Source organism: Sceloporus occidentalis, unplaced genomic scaffold (genome assembly GCF_023333645.1).
Source record: "Sceloporus occidentalis isolate IW3139 unplaced genomic scaffold, rSceOcc1.0.p SCAF_9, whole genome shotgun sequence".
NCBI lineage: Eukaryota > Metazoa > Chordata > Lepidosauria > Squamata > Phrynosomatidae > Sceloporus > Sceloporus occidentalis.
This window is the reverse complement of record NW_028316989.1, coordinates 32,962,708-32,986,841: the sequence shown is the minus strand read 5'-3', so window position 1 is coordinate 32,986,841 and position 24,134 is coordinate 32,962,708. Positions and strand designations below refer to the sequence as shown.

The 24,134-nt window shown below is 41.8% G+C and overlaps 1 protein-coding gene across 1 annotated transcript in view; it reads right to left on the bottom strand.

Annotated features, from left to right (window-relative positions):
• LOC149307218 (cytochrome P450 1A5-like) overlaps nt 1-24,134 on the bottom strand; it is a 38,023-nt gene that overhangs the window by 3,235 nt on the left and 10,654 nt on the right. The window contains exons 2-3 of the mRNA XM_089538628.1: nt 2,216-3,083; nt 950-1,076 (exon numbers count right to left, since the gene is read on the bottom strand). Of these exons, the coding sequence (XP_089394754.1) occupies nt 950-1,076; nt 2,216-3,049 (961 nt within the window). The 5' untranslated portion in view covers nt 3,050-3,083. The remainder of the gene's footprint in view (nt 1-949; nt 1,077-2,215; nt 3,084-24,134) is intronic.

The following is a 24,134-nucleotide window of genomic DNA, read 5'->3' as shown; positions in this document are numbered from 1 at the left end:
ATTAAAAACTCACTTTCTTAAAAAGTGGATGAGGTATTATGATATGTCATGCCCAAAACTAGAAATCTGTATTTCCCCCTTCCTTAAATCATTTCTGTACCAGCATGGCATAGTGGTTTGAGTGTTAGACTCCAGCTCGAGACCAGGGTACGATTCCCCCTTTGCCATAAAACCCAATGGGTGATCTTGGCCAAGTCACATGCTCTCAGCCTCAAGGGAAGGCAATGGCAATCCTCCTCTGAACAAATCTTCCAAAGAAAACTTCATACAGTGGTCCCTCCACATTTGCTGCAGTTGGGGAAAAACTGCAAATAAACAAACACTACTCTTTTTACCTGAAAGAACACTTCTCTAGGAATCTCCAGGTCATCCAGTACAATTCTATGGTCAACATCTGCAAGACTCTGATCATATAATCATGGTGGAAGACCTATAAATGACTAGAGAAGTGTTTGCTCTAGGAACTTCTAAGTTCTCCAGCACAACTCTATGGTCAACTTCTGTCAGAGGTTGATCATAGAATCATGCTGAAGGGCCTACAAATATCTAGAGAAGGTTTTTTGTGGGTTTTTTGGGCTATGTGGCCATATTCTAGGAGAGTTTATTCCTCTAGAACATAGCCATATAGCTTGAAAATCCCACAAAAAACTATGGATGCCGGCCATGAAAGCCTTCAACTTCACATCTAGAGAAGTGTTTTCTGTAGGACCTTCTGAGTTCTCCAGCACAACTTTATGGTCAACGTCTGGCAGAGTTATGCTGGAGATTCCTGGAGAGAACATATTAATCCAATTTGAAAATAATCAATCCACAAAAGCGAAAACTGCAAATGCGAAGGGCCAACTGTAATAGGTTTGCATTAGGGTCACCATAAGTCAGAAATGACTTGAAGGCACACAACAACAAACAACAAACCTCTTCCCCCAAGACTGGAAAGAGGGAGGCTTACCAGCTCCGAGAAGATCATTCACAAGATTAAGTATTTCCTTTTCAGGAGGCTGAATGTTGTTTTTTTCCACCAATTTCTTCTCTTGGCTTTGCGCAATCAAGGAATCGGTGATGTCTCTGATGTGATCCTGGAAGAAGAGAGTTATGCCCTCCGGATCCTATCCTGCTAAGATCAATCAGCTATTGATATAATTGAGAAAACAAAAACACTCTTTGCCAGAGAGGTCTCATGCTACAACAAATTACAATTCCCAGGATTCCATAGCATGGCACTATGGCCATTAAAGCAGTGTCAACCTGGATTATTTCTATAGCCCTAGAGACTATTGGGTAGCTTCTTCCAAAATGCATTCAGGAATGTTTTCTTTCACCAGCCTCCTCTTTTACTATGATTTCTGTTTTGGTGGCCATACCTGAACAAGGATCTATATGTATTTTAAACAAGATGGGGGTTGCTGATGAAGTATGCTTATCTTCTCTCAGCTTTTCTCTGTGTTTTGCTGTTCATGCATGCTCTGCAAGGTATTCTAGAGGCAGTTGCTGTTTATTTTGTCCATTGTAGACAAACACACAGCCACACTAAGATCAACTAGAGGAGAACCCCATACTTTCTATGATCAAGTTTTATTGCACTGCTAACCGCAGGCACAGTGCTGTAAGTCTGTGCTTCTCCAGCCCAGCTCCACTATCCTCCAAGGCTGCTAGAAACTATTAGCTAGACAGGACAAGGAGGAAAAGAGGCATATGTAAAAAGCATTTGTAAGAAGGAGCTTCCTCACTCTTGAGGAAACCTGCATAGGATTGAGGTTTGGAAGTGTGATCCGAACTCAAAGATGTACTGGCTATAAATGGTTAGATGGCAGATGATGGCTACTTTTCAAGACATGCTTCCACCTTGCCTCCACTACTGAGCTTGTGCTGTTTATGGAACCCAGTCATATCCACATTAAGGAGAATAACAATAGAATCATAGAGTTGGAAGGTACCACAAAATACCATCTAATCCAACCCGCTGCCATACAGGAATGCACCATTAAAGCACTCCTGACCATCCAACTCTGCATCAAGAGCTCCAAAGAGTCCACCACCCTCTGAGGCATTCCCTTGTTGAACGGCTTTTACTGTAATGAAATTCTTCCTGATATTTAGGTACAATCTCTTCTCTTGTCATTTGAACCCAACAGTTCATGTTCTACTCTTTGGAGTGGCAGAACAAGAAACCTCAACCCTACAACTTCCAATTCTTAAAGGGAAACCCTCCATTCACCTTGCTGAATGTCTCGTAGTGGTTGTTGACATGTTTCTGTGCAAACACACCATAGATGCTCCTGGGTAAGGTCTTAAACCTTTTCAAGGACATCCAAGGAAGATACTGCAACCCTGGGATGAAATCAGCTAGGTTTCCCAAACTAGCTATTTTCACAATTTCTTCCAGCTTGCTGGTAATGCTGAGTAATTCCTCATCGCCGTGATTGTAGCGCTTCCCAAACAGGAGGGCGCAAATGACATTGGCCACAGAGACCACCATGTACTGGAAGGGATCGAACCTGCCCTCTTCCTTCATCACCTGCAGGAACTTGGTGACCAAGTAGCTGGCTTCTTGGGAGACATGTTCCTCCAAGAGGCAAATGGAGGGAGAAGTGAGGCTGGGAGAGCTAGAGAAGGTCTTCAAGGCATTCTGCACCATTTTCTTGCGAGCGCGCCACATGACCCCCGAATCCCTCCCAAAGGTAAAGCTCTGGGTCTCAGCGAGGATACGAAACGTATTGAGGTCAGGCCGCCCCATGAATACCTCCCCTTGTTTCAACAAGGCCTGCTTGATGGTCTCCAGACCACTCAGGACCACCACGGGTGTCATGCCGATGTGTATCTTCATCACATCCCCATATTTCTCCTTCATCTGGCTGAGACTCAAATGAGGATCCTTCCCCACTTCTAGTATGTTTCCAATCAAAGGGTACCCTATTGGTCCGGGAGGTTTCCTCAGTCCAGGAGGTATTTGCTTCCGGAAGGATCTGAGAATGGTCAGGAATAAGAAGAAGACGGCAAAGGCAAGGAGAATCTCTGCGACGGACATGGTTTGCTCATTGCCCACAAGCATTTTGGGGATGTTTTTAGGAACCAGATCCTAATCACTGTTTGGAAGAAAAGCAAAGGACACAGATGGTCAGGTCAGGGAACGTCTTGCATTATCTTCTACCTAAGATATTAGTTGGGACTCTAACCAGAGACCAAGTGTGGTGTATTGCGTAAAGTTTTTATCTGGGATTAGGGAGCTCCAGCCGGACCCATGGCTTATAAATTGTTTCCAACTTATGGTAATCTTAAGGCGAACCTATCACCAAGTTTTCTTGGCAAGATTTGTTCAGAGGAGGTTTGCCATAGCCTTCCCCTGAGGCTGAGAGAGAGTGACTTGGCCAAGGTCACCCAGTGGGTTTCAGGGCTGAACTGGGAATCGAACCCTGGTCTCCAGAGCCATAGTCTAACATTCAAACCGCTACGTCACACTGTCTCTCCTACTGTTTACTGTTAGCCAGTATTATGTATTTTGGATTAGTGTTTTAAGGCAAAGGCAAAGTCCCTCTGAACAAATCATGCCGAGAAAACCCTGAAATAGGGTTGCATTAGCATCTCCATAAATCAAGAAACAAATTGAAGGCATGCAACAACAATAACTGTGTATTGGTTTTCATATATATATATATATATATATATATATATATTCTTTTTCTCTTTTTTCAGTTCTTTTTCCTTTTGTGTTCTTCTTTCATTTAGTTTCTATGGGGTTTTTTTTGGTTGTGTATTAGACTGTTTGAGTCTATTAAAATAAATTAATAAATAAATAGTCTCAAAAAACAGATGCAGAAGCTGATTGACATTACTCAAAAAGAACCTCAAGTAAGAAACCTATAGCTGCCATTCACTTACCTATCCCCTCCACTCTTTTGGCTTCACTGGTGGGAGCAACCGAGTCGCTGAGATTCCGTCTCTGGACAAGAACAGAGTCCAAATAGATCATGTGAGGATCTGGGGGGGGGGGGGTGATGGTATTTTATGAAGCTTTCGTAAACATGATGGGCTGGTTTTGCTTCTTTCACCGTATGAGCAGAAGAAACCTCAAAAGCCAAGTTGTTACAAGCATCAGGAAAGCAATAACTGGCTGAAAAGTGATTTTTTAAAGATTTATTTTTTTTTACACAAGGAACAAAGCAATGCTTGTTTAGCTTTATGGATCTAAAATGAATGGATTTTTTGGTAGGCTATTTGGTTGTGGCATAGCGGCTTGAGCACTGTATTACGTCTCTGGAGACCAGAGTTTGGTTCCCACCCGGCTCTATATAAGAGCTTTATTAAATGAAATGCTCTACTTCCTTGATTATGATTGTTATGCTGCTATGATCCCTATGTACATTTAGTATTGTATTGATTGTATTTTGTATTTGTAATCCCGCCTCGATCTCCAGGGAGAGGCAAGAAAATATAAATAAACTATTATTATTATTATTATTATTATTATTATTATTACTCTTATTAACAACTCACTGGTTGACCTTGGGCAAGTCTCATGCTCTCAGCCTTTGGGGAAGGCAATGGCTTGACTTGAAATTTATTATTACATCCGATGACCAGCATAAAACAATATAAAAGAGTACAATATTATACAATGCCCAATAGGAAAAAAAAAACCAATGCAAATGGTACAGTACAAATACAATAGGAATACAGCTTGGAGGCTATAAATTCAAGTCACTATATAGAGTGAAATCCCTTCAAATAGTAGATGAGATCGATGGAATAAAAAATTAAAAATTAAGACACCATTTTTTCATCTACAACCTATTGGCAAACATCTTCTGGACAAATCTATTATTATTATTATTATTATTATTATTATTATTATTATCTTTATTTATAAAGTGCTGTGAGTTTACACAGCACTGTACATAAAATAGAATAGATAGGAGAGATAGCATATGTTAATCCATATGCAAAGGGATTTTGTAGTACATTCGAGACTAGCTGAGCAAAACTCAGACTCATCCATTGACTCTGGAATATTCCATCCTTAATAGCAAAAGAAGTTGTAGTGCATGCTTTCATAGACTTGGTCTACTTCCTTAAAGAGAGAAGTCCGTCTTTCTTTGGCCAGAAACCTCTGCCAGTCCAAGGCTGCTACTACACTGCAGAATTTATCCAGTTTGACACCACTTTAAGTATCATGGCCCCATCCTATAGAATCCTAGGAACTGTAGTTTCTTGTGGCACAACACGAAAAAGCTGAATTTCTCACAAAACTACAAATCCCAGGATTCCACAGCATTGAGCCATGACAGTTAAAGTGGGGTCAAACTGCATTCAATCTGCAGTTTAGACACAGCCCATGCAGAACTAGATCAGACAGGCTGAACCAATGCTCTGATTCAGTTTCAAGTTGTGTTTTCCATAGTTAAGGTATTAGTGGTTCCACTTATGTATGTCAGCCTGGCACTGAATTTATCCGTTCTGTGACTTGTGTTTATTGCAATGATGGAAAAAGAAATGGCATACTATAGGATTTTGGGGGGGGGGGGGCATTTTTTATTTTAAAGTAAAATATAACATGTTTAGACCAAGGATAACAAACACACAAAAATCAAACAAATTATTGAGTGCATGCCATCTCCACATTTTAGCATAATGTTCACCTTTTGCATTTTGCCTTCCTAAAAACAAGGTTGTCTAACTCCATACAAGATTTCTCGATACCTGACTTAATTGTCTTGCTCTTTGTATTTTATATCTCTAAACTTTCCTTGCTCAATTAATTCCATATGCCATATGCCATATTGGTTCTGATAATGAAATCCCACTTTGTGATCGGAAAATAAAGTATCACAAAAATGCATCGTTTCTGTTGATAATCTCTACAATGCTGTAGGGTTTCCTGAAGCCTTCAGAGAGGAAAAAATGAGGCCCATATTTCATAGGTGGCTTGCAAACACAAAAGCATTGCAATCCCATCAACAATCACCAGGCTAAGCAAATATTTGTGCAAAAGATGTATAAGCCCAGGTTGTTCACTATATTGTTTCTTCAAAGCTCTTCTCAAAAAGAATGACCAAGTGGGCCTGCAAATGCCATTGAAGTTAAGTACTACGCCTTGTAATCTAAAGAAGGAAAGCCCTCTGAACTGAAAGGCTGTATGTCGAAAGTCTATGAAACTCTACTGTTGTGTCCTTCTGGTCAGTCAAAACATGCCTCAACCACTCTCTCTATCGCCACTATCTTGGGACTGAAAATTTAGTGATAGTGATGGAATTCTGTGATAAAGAGTTTTAGTGCTGGCGTTTGGAAGTGTGCGCTCAACCTCTCCAGAAAAACACTCCAAGTACTGCATGAAACTATAAATCCCAAGATCCCATAGAATGGAGCCACAGTGCTTAAAGTAGTATCATAGAATCACAGAATAATAGAATTGGAAAGGACCCCAAGGGTCACCTGGTCCAACCCCTTTCTATGATGCAAGAAGACAAAATCAAAGCCCTCTTTGTGACAGATTGCCATCCAAGCTTTGGAATTTATCACACCGGGGCCTGATTCCCACTACCTTTTAAACTGGATCGCAAATCAGTTTGAATCGGTTCAAATGACCCTGGTTCCCACTTGACCCAAATCGCTGTAGCGATTCAGAGAGGGGGCCATGCGCTAGACCCATTTAACCCATGCCTTTTTGATGCTGATTTTTTTCCCAAGTCTTCTTGGATAAACTGATTCCGCACAATTGTGAACCAGATGTGGATTGGAATCTGTTTAAATTTGCCCTTCAACCGGCTCAAGCGGGTCCATTATGAATCGATTCATTCATGAATGTGAACCACAAGTGGGTTATTTTACATGGAAAAAATGCAATCAGGGCAAATGTAATGTGAACCACACTCTGCTGTTGAAACTCTGCTGTTGAATCGATCCATCGATTGGGATCGCAAACTGATTTATTTGTAAGTGGGAATGAGGCCTGGGGCTGATTTCAGCATTAATGACAGATCAAAGCGTATTTAAAGCATCCTGCAAATGAAGCAGAAATGGTGAGTAATTCCATCACTACCTTTGTGCAATAAGTCCCTTCTGTTTCAGTTTCACTTCTCAAGCAGTTATATGGTGCAAGTGGGCATGATTCTGCTCTTTTTGCCCTCTCCCCTTCCCTCTCACAGCAGCCAACACTTTCCCAATATCGGCTGCTGTGTAGTAATACAGTAGCCAGTTTCAGGAAAAGGTTGGCAGCTCCGATCGCTTCTCCTGCCCTTTCTCCCAGAAGGTGGCATTTGTCCATGCAGATAACACAACCACAGATCACCAAAGCATTGTCATGGGGAAAAGTGATCCCAAACCTGTACACTTCCATTCTTAAACTAGCAGGGTTGTATGTAGCAAGATCTTATAGCACCTTTGAGACTAATTAAAAGAAAGAAGCTGGCAGCCTGAGCTTTTGTAGACTTAAGTCTACTTCTTCAGATGCATTTGTTGGTGTGGAAAGCCAGGCACAGGCCTTTATATGCCATTAGCATGTGAGAATGTCAATACAAATTCAAAAGTTTCTTTTTTTGGTATTGCAACGCGAGAAGGATGGTGTGTTGGCCTTTTCACTCTCACACAAGGGTGACAAATCTTTAGCAGTTCCCTTTAAACAACCAAACAAAACATGGTGTTTAAGCATGTCAAGATATCCTTTCCCATCAAAAAGGAGAACACGTCTGAATATATATTGTTTTTACATACTGTTGGGTAAGTGGCATGCTTCTCATCTTCCATGACAAATCTTTTAATTCTATTTGTTAATGTTTTCAGGGTAGTTGTTCTTACTCAATTTCCCCTGAGCCAGCTGTTCCTATTAGGCAACAAACAGAAGTTGCCTCGGGCAGCAGATTTGGGTTACCAAGGAACAGCAACAAATTCTTAGTTATTTAATGAATCATTATTTCATTTCATTTTATTTTTTTACTGACGGCAAGAATCATAGAATCATAGAGGTGGAAGAGACCACCAAGGGCCACCCAGTCCATCTCCTGCCATGCAGGAACTCACATTCAACGCATTCCCAAAAGATGGCCATCCAGCCTCTGTTTAAAAACCTCCAAAAAAAAAAGCTACTCCACCATACTCTCCAGTACATGCCTTTTCTGAAAACCTAAAAGGCCATGCGATTTCCCCTCCCCATTAAACAGAAAATGGTGTCCTTCGTAGGGTACTTTGCACTCAAATCTCCCCGAAATTTGTAGCCAACTTGTATTTGAAATTTTTAATTTAATTTAATCTTAATTTCATTTGTTCTTTAATGCCTATTCTACTGCTCTTCGGTTTATGTTTTATGGTTAGGGGAGGGTTGGGATGTGTGGGACTGTTTTAGCACGAATTTGAATTTTTATGATATTTTATTGTTGTACTTCTGTTGTAATCCGCCTTGATTCCTCTGGGAAAAGGCAGAATATCAATAAATTATATTGTTAAATAAATTATATTATTATCTGCAACTGGGGGCCCTTTCACACTACATAATTATAGCACTATGATTCCACTTTAACTGCCATGACTTCTCAGCCAGAGAGCTCCAATGCCTCTCCAAACTAGAAAGCCCAAAAGTTGCAGCCATGGCAGGTCAAGCAGCACCATAGTGCTATAACTGTACAGTGTGAAAAGGGCCCAGGTTTAAACTCTGGCTTCTTCTCTGCCTAGCCTGCATGTTGTTGTTGTTGTTGTTGTTGTTGTTGTGCGCCTTCAAGTCATTTCCAACTTATGGGGTTCCTAAGGTGAACTTATCAGCCTATGATTTCTGTGGCTGAGAGTGTGTGACTCACCTAAGGTCACCCAATGGGTTTCCATGGCTAAGCGGGGAATCAAACCCTGATCTCCAGAGTCTAAGTCCCATGCTCAAACCACAAATCATGCTGGCTCGCCTAGTCTATATATCAGTAAATAAATGCAAATACAATAATTTGCCAATAAGCTTCCTTTCAAAGAAGAAAGCTTAGTAAATCTGAGTAAACTGTGTGCCCCTGAAACGTTTCACCCCTCAGAGAATCAGGCCAATGGGCTAGAATCACACAAGAAATTCCTGTTATGGAAGGGATTGTCAACACCTGGCATCTAGGAAGCAAGGGCATGAAGGCATCTGGTGGAGAATCATGCCCAAGCAATGGCAGGAATGTTTTCCCACAGGTAAACACATCCCTCCCTGCCACTCCATTCAAGGCATCAACATCGAATGTGCGTGACAACGAACATTACAGAACAAAACACTTTGCCCATGCCAGGCAGGGCTGGGTACCATACCTCCCGGCTGCTGGGTATACCATGAATCGTCCTTGCGTGCCAGGCAGCTGGAGTTCAACCTCGCACACCTCCACCTGAACACGCCTTGCCAATCGCCGTCTGGGACTTGTGCCTCTTTTGTTAAAAAAATATATATTGCTCTGCTCTACAAAACAGTCCTTGAGTCTGGCTTCACACTAAGAATAAGCAAACATCACTAAGTGCCGGGTTGCATCACCTTTTGGAGAGTATTTATTTTCTCATATGGCACTGTTGCAGGCCCTAGGATTGTAAAATCTAAGAGTTGAAAGGGGCCACAGAGATCACCTAGTCCAACCCTCATAGCAGTCCTGAAAGATGCCTACCCAACCTTGGTTTAAAGACACCTCCAGACTCCGAGGCCATGTTGGCCCCATAAGCTGTGACTTCTCCTCCTGGTGCTCAAGGAGAGATGATGAAGCTTTAGCGCTTCCACATGTTCTGGATTACAACTCCCAGATCCTTTATCATTGGTCATAGAATCATAGAGTTGGAAGGGACCACAAGGGCAATCCAGTGCAACCTCTGCCACTCAGGAATAAAGCATTTCTGAGAAATGACCATCAAGCATCTGTTGAAAGATCTTTGAAGAAGATTCTGAGGCAGACTGTTCCTCTTCTGAGCAGCTCTTACATTCAAAAATGTCTTCCTAATGTTTGGGTGGGCTATCTGGGGTTTTTTGTAATTTGAATCCATTGGTTCGCGTTCTTGTCTGTGGAGCAGCATTCCTTAGACCATCTTTTACTACAAACCCAACCATCCATCCACATGGCCATGTTCACTGGGAATTATGAGAGCCAAAATATCCCCCATCCCCCAAAATGCACCAGATTCTGTCTGATCGTGGATGCTAAGCAGGATCAGGCCTGGTTGGTACCTGGATGTGGGACCACCAAGAAATATGAGCTGTTGGAGGCCATATCTGAGAAGGCAAAGGCAAACCATTCCTGAGTATCCTTGGTCTTTTAAAGAAAAACCTATGAAGTTCATGAGGTCACCATAAGTCAACAGGTAACTTCAAGGCATATACAAAGTTCTGCAACCAACAGTTCCCAAACTTTGGTCCTCCCGATGTTTTGGACTTCAGCTCCCAGAATTTCTGACTCTTGGCCAAACTAGCTAGCCCTGGGAGTTGTTCCTTTCAAGTGTACCCTAGTTTCGCACTAGGAGAGCCTTCCCTGCTCAGCCATGGAAACCCACTGAGTGACACTCTCTCAGCCTTGGAGGAAGGCAAAGGCAAGCCCTGCTCTGAACAAATCTTGCCAAGAAAATTCATGCAATAGGGTCGCTTTAGGGTCACCATACATCACAAACAATTTTGACAGTGTGAAGTCGAAGGCTTTCGTGGCCAGCATTTTTAGTTTTTTGTGAGAAACTCTGAAGATGCCAGCCACAGATGCTGGTGAAACATCAGGAATAAACTCTTCTAGAACATGGCCACATAGCCCGAAAAACCCACAAAGAAACTATGATTTCCACGATGCCTGTCATTGGTGTTTCAATTTTATTTTAGTTAAAATAAATATATTTGGAGGTAAAATCGCCCAAGTGAAATACAAGGCAGGCTCTTATACTTCTCATTGTTGTGCACAGCACTGGTGTTGCTGGTGTGACAAAGACAAATGACAAGCAACATTGGCTGAAATGTTTAACACCATTCTTCAATGGCACAGGAGCCCTGTCACCTAGGCCACCTGGCAACCCTAATGGAAGGATCATTGCTCTTGGTCATGACAAAGAGTCCTAGAGGACAGTAGAAGGTGCGTGCAAGAAAACAAGCGGCCAGCATCACCTCGAGGGCTTCAGGGTTCAGCTGGTGCAAGGAGGTCTTCATCCGACCAGCTCTGAACTGTCCATTGTCCTTCGTGGTTGACCTCTAGGTTGACCGGCCTTCCTGGCTCTTGCCCTCTGCTCTTCCCCCAACCTCTCCCTTCTCACGCAATGCCCTGTCTCCAAAGTGATCTCTCCTGCCCCCAGAACCTTCGCCTCCCCCCTCCTTCCCCTTTCCCCCCAATACGTTTTGTGTTTGCACGGGAAATGGATGATTTGCAGCCAAACGCCTTCTCACGCAAGGCCAGGGCAATCTTTAACCTGCACGGCCCATACACAGGGCTCTGGCTGCAAAGCTGGGATGTGGAGAGATAAACTTTAACCTTTGCCCACCCCACCCCTTGCTCCAGGCCAGATCAGATCCAGAGGTTCAGCTTTCATCCTCCGGCTCCTGACTGCTATTGCTGGTGGTGATGCCAAATGCTCCATCAGATGGAATACTTGGAAACGTATATTCAGGAGTAGCCACGTTGGCCATGACTTTAAATCTCTTTGTCAGTGAAGCTTCAAAAACTTGCTTCATCTGGCTTTTGAAGATTTACTGGCTTCTTCAACAGGCAAAAATCATTCTGTGCATTTTGTTGATGCTTTCAAGACATTTCTGACTTAGGGCAACCCGACGGTGGACCTATCGTGGGGTTTTCTTGGCCTGTTTCTTCAGAGAGGGTTTGCCATGGCTATCCTATGAGGCTGAGAGTCTGTGACTTGGGGTCACATGGCCAAGCCAGGATTTGAACTCTGGTCTCCAGAACTGTACTCCATTGCTCAAACCATTATTCCACACTGGCTCTGCTTGTGCATTTTAGTTGATACAAGAAAGGCACCACTCTTTTCTGGAATTCTAGGATGTATTATTATTAACAATATTTATTTATAGAGCGCTGTAAAGTTTGCACGGCACTTTACATAGTAAGGGTCAAATAAAATAAGGGGGAAAAGGAATAAAACCCTGCCAAGCGGCGTACAATCTAAAACAAGAACATTCCATGATTAAAATATCTCTGAAATAATGCTAACTATTCCTTCAGTCCCCAAATTTCTAGCATCAAAGAGGGTAAGACACATTGGGACCTAGGGCAGCTGCCACGCTACAGGAATATAGCAGCTTGGCACCACTCGACTGCCATGATTCAAAGGTATGGGATTCTGGGATTTGTAGTTTGGGAGAACACCAGAGCTCTTTGATATGGAAGGCTAAATATCTCACAAATAGATTCGGCACCTGGGACAGCTCTCATAAGGTTTAGACTTAGAGTAAAAACTAGAGCTGATTCCATGGAACATGGAAGACATCAATGGCCATGGCCATTCAAACAGGAATACTGGACTATCCATATTGCCAGGGCAGGGAAGATGGTGACCAGATCAAAAATGTGATTCATAGGTTCACCGGCCACATGGATGAAAGCTTGTCCAGATGCTCCGTTTTGGAGAGCAGCTCTGAGGCCCCAGGTACATTCAGTTCTTATACCTCCTTAACCTTTAAATAGGACTTTCTCTGGACAAATAAAGGAGAGGCAAGTCACTACTGGACATCCAAAGGTTGTGCAACCCTATCCATCATGGCTAATGATAAGAGATCATGACAGTTGCTATCCAAAAACATGTTGTTGTTATTAACTGCCTTCCACATTTATTTCAACCTATGGCGACCCTATGAGTGATCTTCAAGTCACTCTGTCCTCAACTGCTCTGCTCAGCATTTACAGATTCATGGCTATGGCTTCTCTGATTTAATCTATCCATCTGGTATAAGGTCTTCCTATGGTCTTCAGCTTTACCAAGCTTTTTGCCTTTTCTAGCAAGTCCGTTCTTCTGTTTAGTCATCTTGGCTCCTGGGAAAAGTTCAGGCTTGATTTGCTCTAGGACCCATTTGTCTTTTTGGATGTTCACTTTATCCGTAGAACTCTTCTCCAGCACCACATTTTAAATAAGTTTATTTTCTTCCTATCCACTTTTTTCACTGTCCAGCTCTTACAACCATACATAGCAATGGGAAATGCAGTGTGATGTACAATCCTAACTTTAATATTCAGATATATATTTTTATACCACAAGAAACATCAGGGGAGGGCACAAGTGGCCCATCCCTGAAATAGAGTGTGACTTCAAATAGAGGCCTGTTGTCTGCAAAGAAGAACCAAATGTTGGAAAAATTGTTTTAGGGGACAAGGGGGTTACAAATCCCAGAAGGCCCCAACCAGGCAATGAAGTTAAAAAATGTCTGGACTCTAGGAAGGACATATGACCTCCCTACTAGGAGAAGCATTCCCTCCGACTATTCCAGTTAAATCCTCTGTTGTCCCACTTGTCCAGCTGCTTTTAAAAGTCCCAGTTTTTTTTCTCCTCCTTCCATATTTCCTTTTTTCCCTCATCTTATTGCAATTGCTGCAAACGGAGTCTAAAGCACATAATGCAGTTTTCAACTCCAGAGTGAACTGCAGCCCAGACACACCACCCAAAGGCTGCCTCCACACTGCAGAAACAATCCAGTTTGACCACTTTCATTGCCATGTCTCAATGCTATAGGATTCTGGAGCTGTAGTTTGTTGTGGCACCAGATCCCTTTGGCAGAGAAGGCTAAATGTCTCACATAACTGCCATTCCCCGAATTCCAGAGCATTGAGCCATGGCGGTTAAAGTGGTGTTAAACTGAGGGTGGGAGAGGAATAGAAAGGACAGAATCTTGCCCTTCCCTGTAGACTCAGGCAAAAGCAGATTGCTGCAGCCTCGCCTTGCTTGTCTGTTCTTCTTCACAAACAGCTTTTGCCACCTTGACTGCACCCTGATGTTGCTTGGCCACACACGTGCCAGTTTTCATCTGTGAAATGTTGTCAGGTATGAAGGATCAGACCCTGTGGATTGAATACAGAAATGTTCACCCCAGGGCCAGCATGCCATAGATTGGCTGCCTGTCAATACGCACTCCTTCTGTGCCAGTTCTATCTCACAATCTCTGCCAACGCTAGAGAGGCAGGTTGCTCTTGCCAGGGTTAATGAGGGCAGGGATGAATGTTGCGTGCCAGGCTGCTACTGTGTCTCACGCACCTGAACACGCCCTGCTTTCTGAACCTGTCCTCCTAAAACTCAAATGGAAGCTAGGCACGAAGGGACTAATTGGGTTGAAAATAAGAACAGACCATGCCAAGCCATCATTTTGCAAGGTCAGGAGTCACCAGCCGTACTCCAACAGGGACCAAAGCCCTGTGGAATCAATGGATTGTTGAACAGCAAGGTAAAACAAGAATGACTATAAGCAACTCCAGAATGAACTGGAGCCCAGTCACACCACCCAAAGGTTGCATCCACACTGTAGAAATAATCCAAGTTGACATCACTTTAAATGGCCTGGCTCAGCGCTACGGATAGGATAGCATCAATATTTATTATGGTCACAGACCACTACAAGAACAACAAAATGCAGCCTACAAAATACTATATACAATAACAAAACTTGTAAAAGAAGTAAAAATACATATAAATATTCCTTTAAAATGCAAATACAGATAACCAACTGTCAGAGGACCAACAGTGCTATGGAAGAATACTGGGAACTGTGGTTTGTTGTGGCATCAGATCTCTCTGGCAGAGAAGGCTAGATGTCTCACAAAACTAGCACTGAGCCATGGCAGTTAAAGTGGTGTCAAACTGGATCATTTCTGCAGTGCAGATACAGCCAATGGTAGCACTGTGGTTCCACTTTTAACTGCCGTGGCTGCATCCTATGGACGCCTGGGGTTTGCAGTTTGCCGAGGCACTTGAGCACTCTGAGAATTCAAAATGCTCTTTTCTAAACTGCAAATGTGAGATGTGAGCAAATTCTTTGTAGTGCAATAGTCATCTACATGATAAATTATTATTGTTGTTGTTGTTATGGGTTGTTGCATTATCAAGGTGAGACAATGGCCTAAGTCATAATGGTTAGTCCCAACTAGAATAATACTTTGGAATCAATTGTTGATGGGTGACTTGACCCATAGAAAAACCCAACTTGCTTTTTTCTAACCAAGAATAAATGATGGATTCAGGAGAGTCATTGCCAAACTTCAGGGTGATTAAAAAAGAATGGTTCCTATGTAGTTTTGCACCATTCTTTTAAAATCTTTTTTGAATTTTGGACTATACCTCCCAGAACCCCCAGGCAGCATGGCCTCTGGATGGCGGATTCGAGGAACCTCAATCCATGGCCAAAATCTAGTTGTGAATCCCAATGAGACTAGATTGATCACATCAATGGCACTTACATAAGTGTCAACTCACCAAGTTCCCATTTGATTCAATGAGTCTTCTGCAGTTGGCACTGCCAATCGGTCTCAAGGCTTACAAAGATATGTTTCCAAGCCAGCGTGCCAAAGTGGTTTGAGAAGTGGACTATAGCTCTAAAGATTAGGGTTCAATTCCCAGCTCAACCATAAAACCCACTGGATGATCCTGGGCAAGTCACTCTCTCACAGCTTCAAAGGATGGCAATGGCGAACCCTCTCTGATGAAACTTGCCAAGAAATAGGTTCGCCTTAGGGTCACCATACGTTGGAAATGACTTGATGACACACAGCAACAACCAAGCCGAAACAAAAACTCCACCATAGCTCTTCCTTGCAGCACCTGGAGAGCATGCAACCTTAGTTCCAAGTCATGTGGAAAGGTGCCAAACACAGGGTTTCCATGCCAGCCTGAAGCGCTGGTGGGTACTGGGAGGGGTGGCAATAATTTGGCAAGAGATCTGACCATCGTTTCCAATGTGATTCAGAATTTCATACATTCCCAAGGGTTATAATGGGACAAAACAACGGAAGAGCAGTTTCTCAGTGGATGTTGCCACCTTCTTGACTCATGGTGGCCTGTGGATGAGACACCTCCAAGAGTCCCTATCCTCCACTGTTCCTCTAAGCTCTTGCAGATTGTGAAGTCGGAAGCTTTCACAGCTGGCATCCCTAGTTTGTTATGGGTTTTTCAGGCCATGAGGCTGTGTTCTAGAAGAGTATTCTTTTTTCTTTCCCTGTTAAGCTACCCTTCCTGATCCATCCTGGACACCTTTTTAATTCATAGGTTCAAAATATCTCTGGATTCTTCTTACTTCTCAATTCCTGAAATGCCAATACTAATGTTTCTTATACCTTGGTCCTCCTAATAGTCATCCAAAGTAAAGCCTACTATAGTAAAATACAATTGATTGTATTTCCTAAATGTAGTCTATGTAATAGGATCATCTTCTTCATTTGTTCTTTTTTCTTCCTGGCAAATATTTAATTTATCTAGTTCATGTTCCATGCTTTTTTTTAACCAAAGGTTTTTTAAGACATAACCATTCATTTTCAATTTTATCTTTCAATCTTCCTCTCCTGGGCACTGTAGTTTTGTGAGACATTGCACCTTCTCTGTCGGAGAGCTCTGGCACCACAAGGAACTACAATTCCCAGGATTCCCTAGCACTGAGCCAAAGCAGTTCAAGGGGTCCCAAACTGGATTATTTTTGCAGTGTGTTGTGGGCCAATGTGAGGTGCGTGTGACTGGCAGAAGAGAGGAAGGCTTCTAGAGTGACTTTCCCATCGCTCAGGGCTTGCGAACAGGTTTCTCTCTGCTGCATGCAAAAGGCAATTGTGGCAGCAGGCTGCCAAAGATACACAAACACAAACACACACAGAGAGAGAAGTTCTCTGCGTGAGAAGGCAGCCTGTCTCTCCTCCAACAAGGCTGGGGTGCCCAGCTTCCTGATCCTGTCTGGAAGGGACAATAACATCTTTGCAAGGCAGTCTATAGATCCCACCCAAGAGTGTGCATTGCGTGCAGCCAGGGCATGAGTGACCAGGGCGTTGGTGCAATGTTGCAAACTTTGGTGGAGTCGAGATTGCCATCGCTTTGGCGCAGGCTTTTCTCACGCAAAGCCTCCTGTGGGTCCCTTGGGCTCCTTCCTCCTCTCCATCCTTTGCAAAGGCCTACTAAACACAGAAGGACCAGTATATCTCCAAGCATCACCCAAAAGGAAAACTAATTTGCCACCTAGGGCATCTTCTTAGGCAAAGGCCAAAGGTCTCATAGATATTCTATCTATCTATCTATCTATCTATCTATCTATCTATCTATCTATGAGATGTCTATTGTATCAGATTATATATCTTATATCATGATATATATTATGTATATACAATATGTATATGTGTGTGTGTGTGTGTGTGTGTGCGCGCGCGCATGTGTTTAATGGTGTGTGTGGGTATATATATATATATATATATATATCACACATATAATATATATGATATATGCTCTTGTATATCATATATGATATACATAGCATATATAATATGTATTATATGTGTGTCTGTAATACAGGATATATACTGTGTGTGTGTGTTTGTGTGTGTAATGGTATATATATATATATATATATATATATATACACACACACACATATCATTATACATACATATAAACACACACACACACACACACACACACATAATATGCATTCATACTTCATGCCCACTTTGGAATAGGAGAACATCTCCTCGCCCTGATCCTAGCATGTCATGGTTGGGGATGCTGGGACTTGCAGCCAGAAACCCCAGCCACCCTCCATACATACATGCATACATACATACATACACAGAGAGAGGGGGGGGGGGAGGGAGGATGGGGATGGGGATGTTGGGTTGCAAGCCCCAGCATCCCCAGCCATGGCATGCTAGGAACAGGGTGAGCAAGCAGACACCCCTCTTTTGCAAAACGTGAGCCCACTTCTTCAGCTTTTTGAAGCAATGTCAGATGCAGCTGTTTGGGGGGCAGGCAGTGGGGTCCCTTAGGACCTCCTCCTTCCTCTCCCCCATGGATTGCATGAGGGTTTATGCCAGCCCTGTCTGTGTGCCACCTGGACCCCCTTCCCAGGCCCTCCTCCTTGGTGCCCCTTTCTTTGTGGCAGGAAAGCCAAGAGGGCACCTCCCTTTCCTTCCCAATGCGACGGAGCCTCTCTCTGCACGCAAGCAGCCCTTGGCAAAGCTCCCTTCTCAGGCTGCCAGCCCAAGCCTTGGCAAGGCTTTAAAATGGTGTCACACCGGATTCTTTCTGCAGCGCAGATGCAGACTCAAGACTGCTGAAAAGCAGACTGCAGGACTTTTCCGGCTGACTGTCAGCTGCATTCTTCAAGATCTCGTTCAGGGAAAAGGGAAAAGGGAAAAGGGGAGGGATATAAAGTGCAATGAATGGAATGGCTTGGTTCGAAGGCTGGCGCCGCGATCCCTCCAGCCATTCAGCCGCAGCCAGCCATCATCAGCTGCCAATAACTACAGTTTCCCCCTCTTTCCCCCAAAATTAAACCCTCTGAAGCCAAGATGGAAAAGGCTTTCTCAAAGCAAAGGACAGTTGAGTCACAGACTGGAAAAAGTTCCTTTTGGATTACAGCTCCTAGAAACCTCAGTCGGAACGCTGGGAGTTATAGTTTACATATATACATATACATATACACATATACATATATATATATATATATATATATATATATATATCAGATTAGGAAAGGCAATATATAGGCGCACACACACACACACACACATATATTATGAAAGGCAATATATATATATATATATATACACATATATATATATAGAGAGAGAGAGAATAAGGGAATGTATATATATGTATGTGTGTGTGTGTGTGTGTGTGTGTGTGTATATACACACACATATCAGATTAGGATATATATATATATATATATATATATATATATATCAGATTAAGAAAGGAAGTGTGTGTGTCTGTGTGTGTGTGTGTGTGTATTTATAAATAAATATACATATATTTGAATATTTAAATTACATATATATATATGCCTTTCCTAATCTGTTAGCTGCCTTGAGTTATTTGTTATAAGGCCGTTTGCCTGCCCTTTGAGCCTCCAACGACTTTGAGAAGAAAGGAGTATATATTAAGTATTAAGTGCCAAGCTAAATACTGCCTCAAAGATAATATAGGAGGCAGTTTGAAAAGGTAAAATTGGAATATATGTGTGTGTGTGTATACAATGTATCATTTATGTGTGTAGTTTTGCAAGGTCTCTCTCTCTCTCTCTCTCTTTCTGTAGTTTTGCAAGGTGTGTATATGTGTGTGTGTCTGAGTGTACAGTTTTGCAAGGTCTATTTTATATAACATACACACACCTTGCAGAACTATATATATACATATATATATATATATAGAAAGAGAGGGCGAGAGAGTCCTTGCAAAACTGCACACACACACACAACATTGCATGCACAGGTGATAAGGATATATCTATATATCTATATATCTCTCTCTATATATATATCTCTCAGAGAGACAAATCCAAAGACCTCATATCTAGAAAACTAGCAAATAGAATATATGTAGAGTATGCTTTATATAGAGATATAGATTTAATAGGAGTGGAAAAATATAATATAATTAATATAATATAATATAATATGATATAATATTAAAAGTTTTTCCATATTCAGATGGTGGGGAATCAAATCCAAAGACCTCACATCTAGAAAACTAGCAAATCGCAAGGTATTATTCGTCTGCCTGAAACCCTACTTTTCTTTCCTTCATTATTTCTTTTCTTACAAACAGTCAGGATATATATATTCTTTAAAATGGGATACATACTGTACATACCCCAGTCCTTATCCCCTGACGCCAGCAAAGCAACCCTTTGGATGTAAAAGACAGGCTCCTCCTCTCTCTTTCACACTGGACAGTTGTAGCGCGATGATCCCGGTTTCAACGACGGCCGCTGCGACATCCTATGAAACCCTGGGCTTCGGAGTGTGTTGAGGCACAAGGATTCGAAATACATCTCCTTCCCTAAACCTTATATCCCAGGATACTGCCCTGGCAGGAAAAGCGGGATCATAACTACTTCAGGATGCTCCGCTTTAACTGCCCTGGCTCAAGGCTATGGAATTCTGGGAGATAGAGTTTGTTGCGGGGCAGTTTCATATATATATATGTGTGTGTGTGTGTCATATATATATATATATATATATATATATATATAACATACATATACATATATATACTATTTATAAATATATATGTGTGTGTAATTTACATATATATATATAAAATATTTATAAATGTGTGTGTATGTGTGTGTATATATATATATATATATAATATATTTATAAATATATATGTGTATATAATATATATAATATATATTTATAAATATATATGTGTATATAATATATATAATATATATTTATAAATATATATGTATATATAATATATATATAATATATATATAATATATATACACATTAATATATATTTATAAATATATATGTCTATATAATATATATATAATATATATTTATAAATATATATTAGTGTGTATATATATTATATATGTAATATTTATAAATATATCTATATTTGTATTGTGTATATTATATATATAATATTTATAAATATATGTGTATATTATATATATATATATATATATATATAATATTTTATATGTGTGCGTGTGTATATATATATTATATGAAACTACCCCACAGCATTCCAAATATATAAATATATATTTATAAATATATATCATATATAGAGAGAGGGGGGGAGAGAAAGAGGGAAATAGGTAGAGAGAGTTTAGACACAGATGAATATAGAGATATAAATATATATGTAGAATATACAGGATATAGAGATATAGTATAGAATATATTTAGCATATAGAGAATATATGGAGAAGATAGAGAAGAAAGTCTATCTCTCTAATATACAGACTTTAGAGGTATAGACTATATAGAATATATGTCGAATATACAGAATATAGAAATATAAACTATATAGAATATATGTAGAATAGAATATAGAGACATGTAGTATGTAATATAGAAAACAGAGAAAGTGACAATATAGATGTAGCATGTAGAGAATATAGAGATATAGTGTAGAATATATGTAGAATATACTGTATATAGAGATATGACTATATAGAATATGTGTAGAATTAGAAAATAGAGACATAGATATAGGCGAAATATAGAGGCAGAGAAAAGCAATAGGAATGTAAACCTTTTTAAAGCAATGATTTAATCTTGTTTGATTGAAATCGTTTTCATTGGTTTTGTGTGTGTGTGTGTGTGTGTGCATCTATCTATCTATCTATCTATCTATCTATCTATCTATCTATCTATAATTATTTAATTGTAAAGTTTCGGGCTGTTTGTATCTGTGAGCCGCCTTGCGTCCCTTTCCTGGAGAAAGGCTGCATATAAAATAAGTAAGCAAGTAAGTAACATTTTATAGACATCTCCATCTATATATCTATCTATATATTTAGACACTTCGGGATAAAGAAGTGCGTACGGCAAGCTAAGCAGCCTTTATTCGCGCTCAGAGCGAACACACTGCAGAAATGACCCAGTTTGAGACCGCTTTAACTGCCCTGGCTCAGTGCTAGGGAGTCCTGGGAATTGCAGTTCCTTGTGGCTCCCAGACAGAGAAAGGTGAATGTCTCACGGAACTACAGTCCCCAGGATCCCCTAGCACTGAGCCAGGGCAGTTAAAGCGGTCTCAAACCGGGTTATTTCTACAATGCGGATCTAGCCCCAGTCAAAGAGCCTCTATACATCCCAGGATCCTTGTCGGATGGAGCCATGGCAGCTAAAGCGGGGTCAACCCGCATTTATTCCTGCAGTGCAGATACAGCCAAAGTCTTGATCTTTCTCTACCAAAAAGTCGGAGCCACGGCGGTTAAAGCGGGGTCAAAGTGGGTTATTTCCTGCAGTGCAGAGGCAGCCACGGTCTTGATCTTTCTAGAGCAACTAGAAAGTCCCAGGACTTTGCAAAACGGAGCCAAGGGTGGCAGTTAAAGCGGTATCCGACCCTTGCAGGGTCTGGAAAGAGGTTTTGGACCGGAGGGATCTGAGCAGAGATCTTGAGAGAAGCAGGAACGGAAAGAAAAGAACAAGATCCCGAAACCTGCGATGCTAAAGCGCTTTCGAAACCCTCAAGCCGCGTGCGGAGGCTCCCGGGACCAAAGCGCCAGCATCGGAGCCAACCTTTTGCAAAGTTGGCTTCCAAATTCGCAGCCACTCCGGATTGGAGGGAGGGAGGCCACGTGGGGCCGAGGCTGGCGACCAATCAGGAGCCAGGAGGGGCATTATAAAGCGGACAGAGAAAATGCCTCTGTCCAGGACGCATTCCGACAAGCAAGAGACGCGTGTCTAAGGAGCGCATCCTCGGAGCCTTCGAGTCGCCTGGAAGGAAAGGAGCTCCAGAAGATCGAGGCTTTTGCAAAAGGTGAGCAATGAACTTTTGCTGATTCTGCAAACTTTCCTCTCTCTCTCTCTCTCTCTCTTTGGCTGGGGTTTGCACGTGTGCATCCCTGTACACGTGTCTTGGGAGCAGGGAAACCTCGCCTCTTTGCTCGGTTCACTCCATTTCCCCCCAGATCTTGGAAGGTTTCCTTTCTCCAAACGCTTCCCACCGTTACTTAGCATCAGATAAGTAATTCGTTCCTCTTCCTACTCGTTCCTTTTCATACCCGTGGAGATGCAAAAAAAGAGGAGGCTTACCCGTTACTTTTGACCACTCTTTGGTTTCTCTTCAGTTACTTTTTCTGCAGGGACAGAAGAGGAGGGGAAGGTAGGATTGCTCAGAGAGAGCAGTGCAGAAGAGGAAAGTTTCCTAAAAAACTGCCTTTAAATATATATATATATATATATATATAGAGAGAGAGAGAGAGAGAGAGAGAGAGAGAGAGTGAGTGTAAAGGGCTCTAGGAGTCCTAGCAGACCACAAGTTGAACATGAGCCAACAGTATGATGCTTCAGCTAAAAAGGCCAATGCGATCCTAGGCTGCACCAATAGAAGTCTAGTGTCTAGAACAAGGGAAGTCATAGTGCCACTCTATTCTGCTTTGGTCAGGCCTCACCTGGAAGAATGTGTCCACTTCACTGGTGGATTTGTGTGTGTGTGTGTGTGTGTGTGTGTTTGTATACACACACACACACACACACAAATCCACCAGTGATTCCTTTCTTGGCCAACCGAAATGCACAATATACTTGTTGCAAGCTTTGTGAAGCTTCGAAATCATTCAGTTTGACACTGCTTTAACTTCCATGGATCAATGCGATGGACTCCTTTGTAGTTTATTGTGGCACTCATAAATACCCCATGAAACTACAAATCCCAGAATTCCATAGCCTTGAGCCATGGCGGTTCAGGCAGTGCCGGGAAGCATTATTTTTTTGCAGTGGAGGTGCAGCCTGTGCCTTCATAACAAATTGTGCCAAAATGCCTCTGATCGTGTACAGAGTGTCTTGGAAAGGTTTATAAAAATTAAAACAAGCGAACATGTTAAAACGCATGAGACAACATAGATGAGAATCCTTGATGGAGGGTAAGTTAAAGCTGAGGGTGGCAGGATGGTGCAGTGGTTTGAGCATTGGACTATGACTCTGAGACCAGAGTTCGAATCCCCGCTCGGCCATGAAAACCCATTGGGTGACTTTGAGCAAGTCATGCTCTCTCAGCCTCAGAGGAAGCCAAAGGCAAACCCACGCTGAGCAAATCTTGCCAAGAAAACCCCATGATAAATGCTACCTTAAGGGCCACCGTGGGTCAGAAACAACTTGCAGGCACACAAGAATGGCAACAATAACTTGAAGCCCATGCAACAGCAATTAATAATGATGATGATCATAATAATGCAATGCACAAACATTCAAAGATGTCCTGCATGAGCTGCGATTCAATGATAAGACGCTAGCAGTAGTTTGTAGTCAGTGAGGTGGTAAATCTACACTGGGTTTTAACTGGGGCTTTTAAGAGCTATCCAAGGTGCTGAATGTATTTGGTGAACAGGGCTCATTCAGCACCTTGGATTCCCTCTTCAAAATTTAAATTGCAACTCTGGGCCTGAACAGACAGGGCAAAATAAAGCTACTTGGGGTCTCTTTGGAGGCATGCTGTTTAAATGACACATGCATCTTAAGAGGCCAAAAGCTATGGCAAAGCTGCGAGTGTGGCTTTGGCAAGGTTTCCGGCCTCTTAGGATGCAT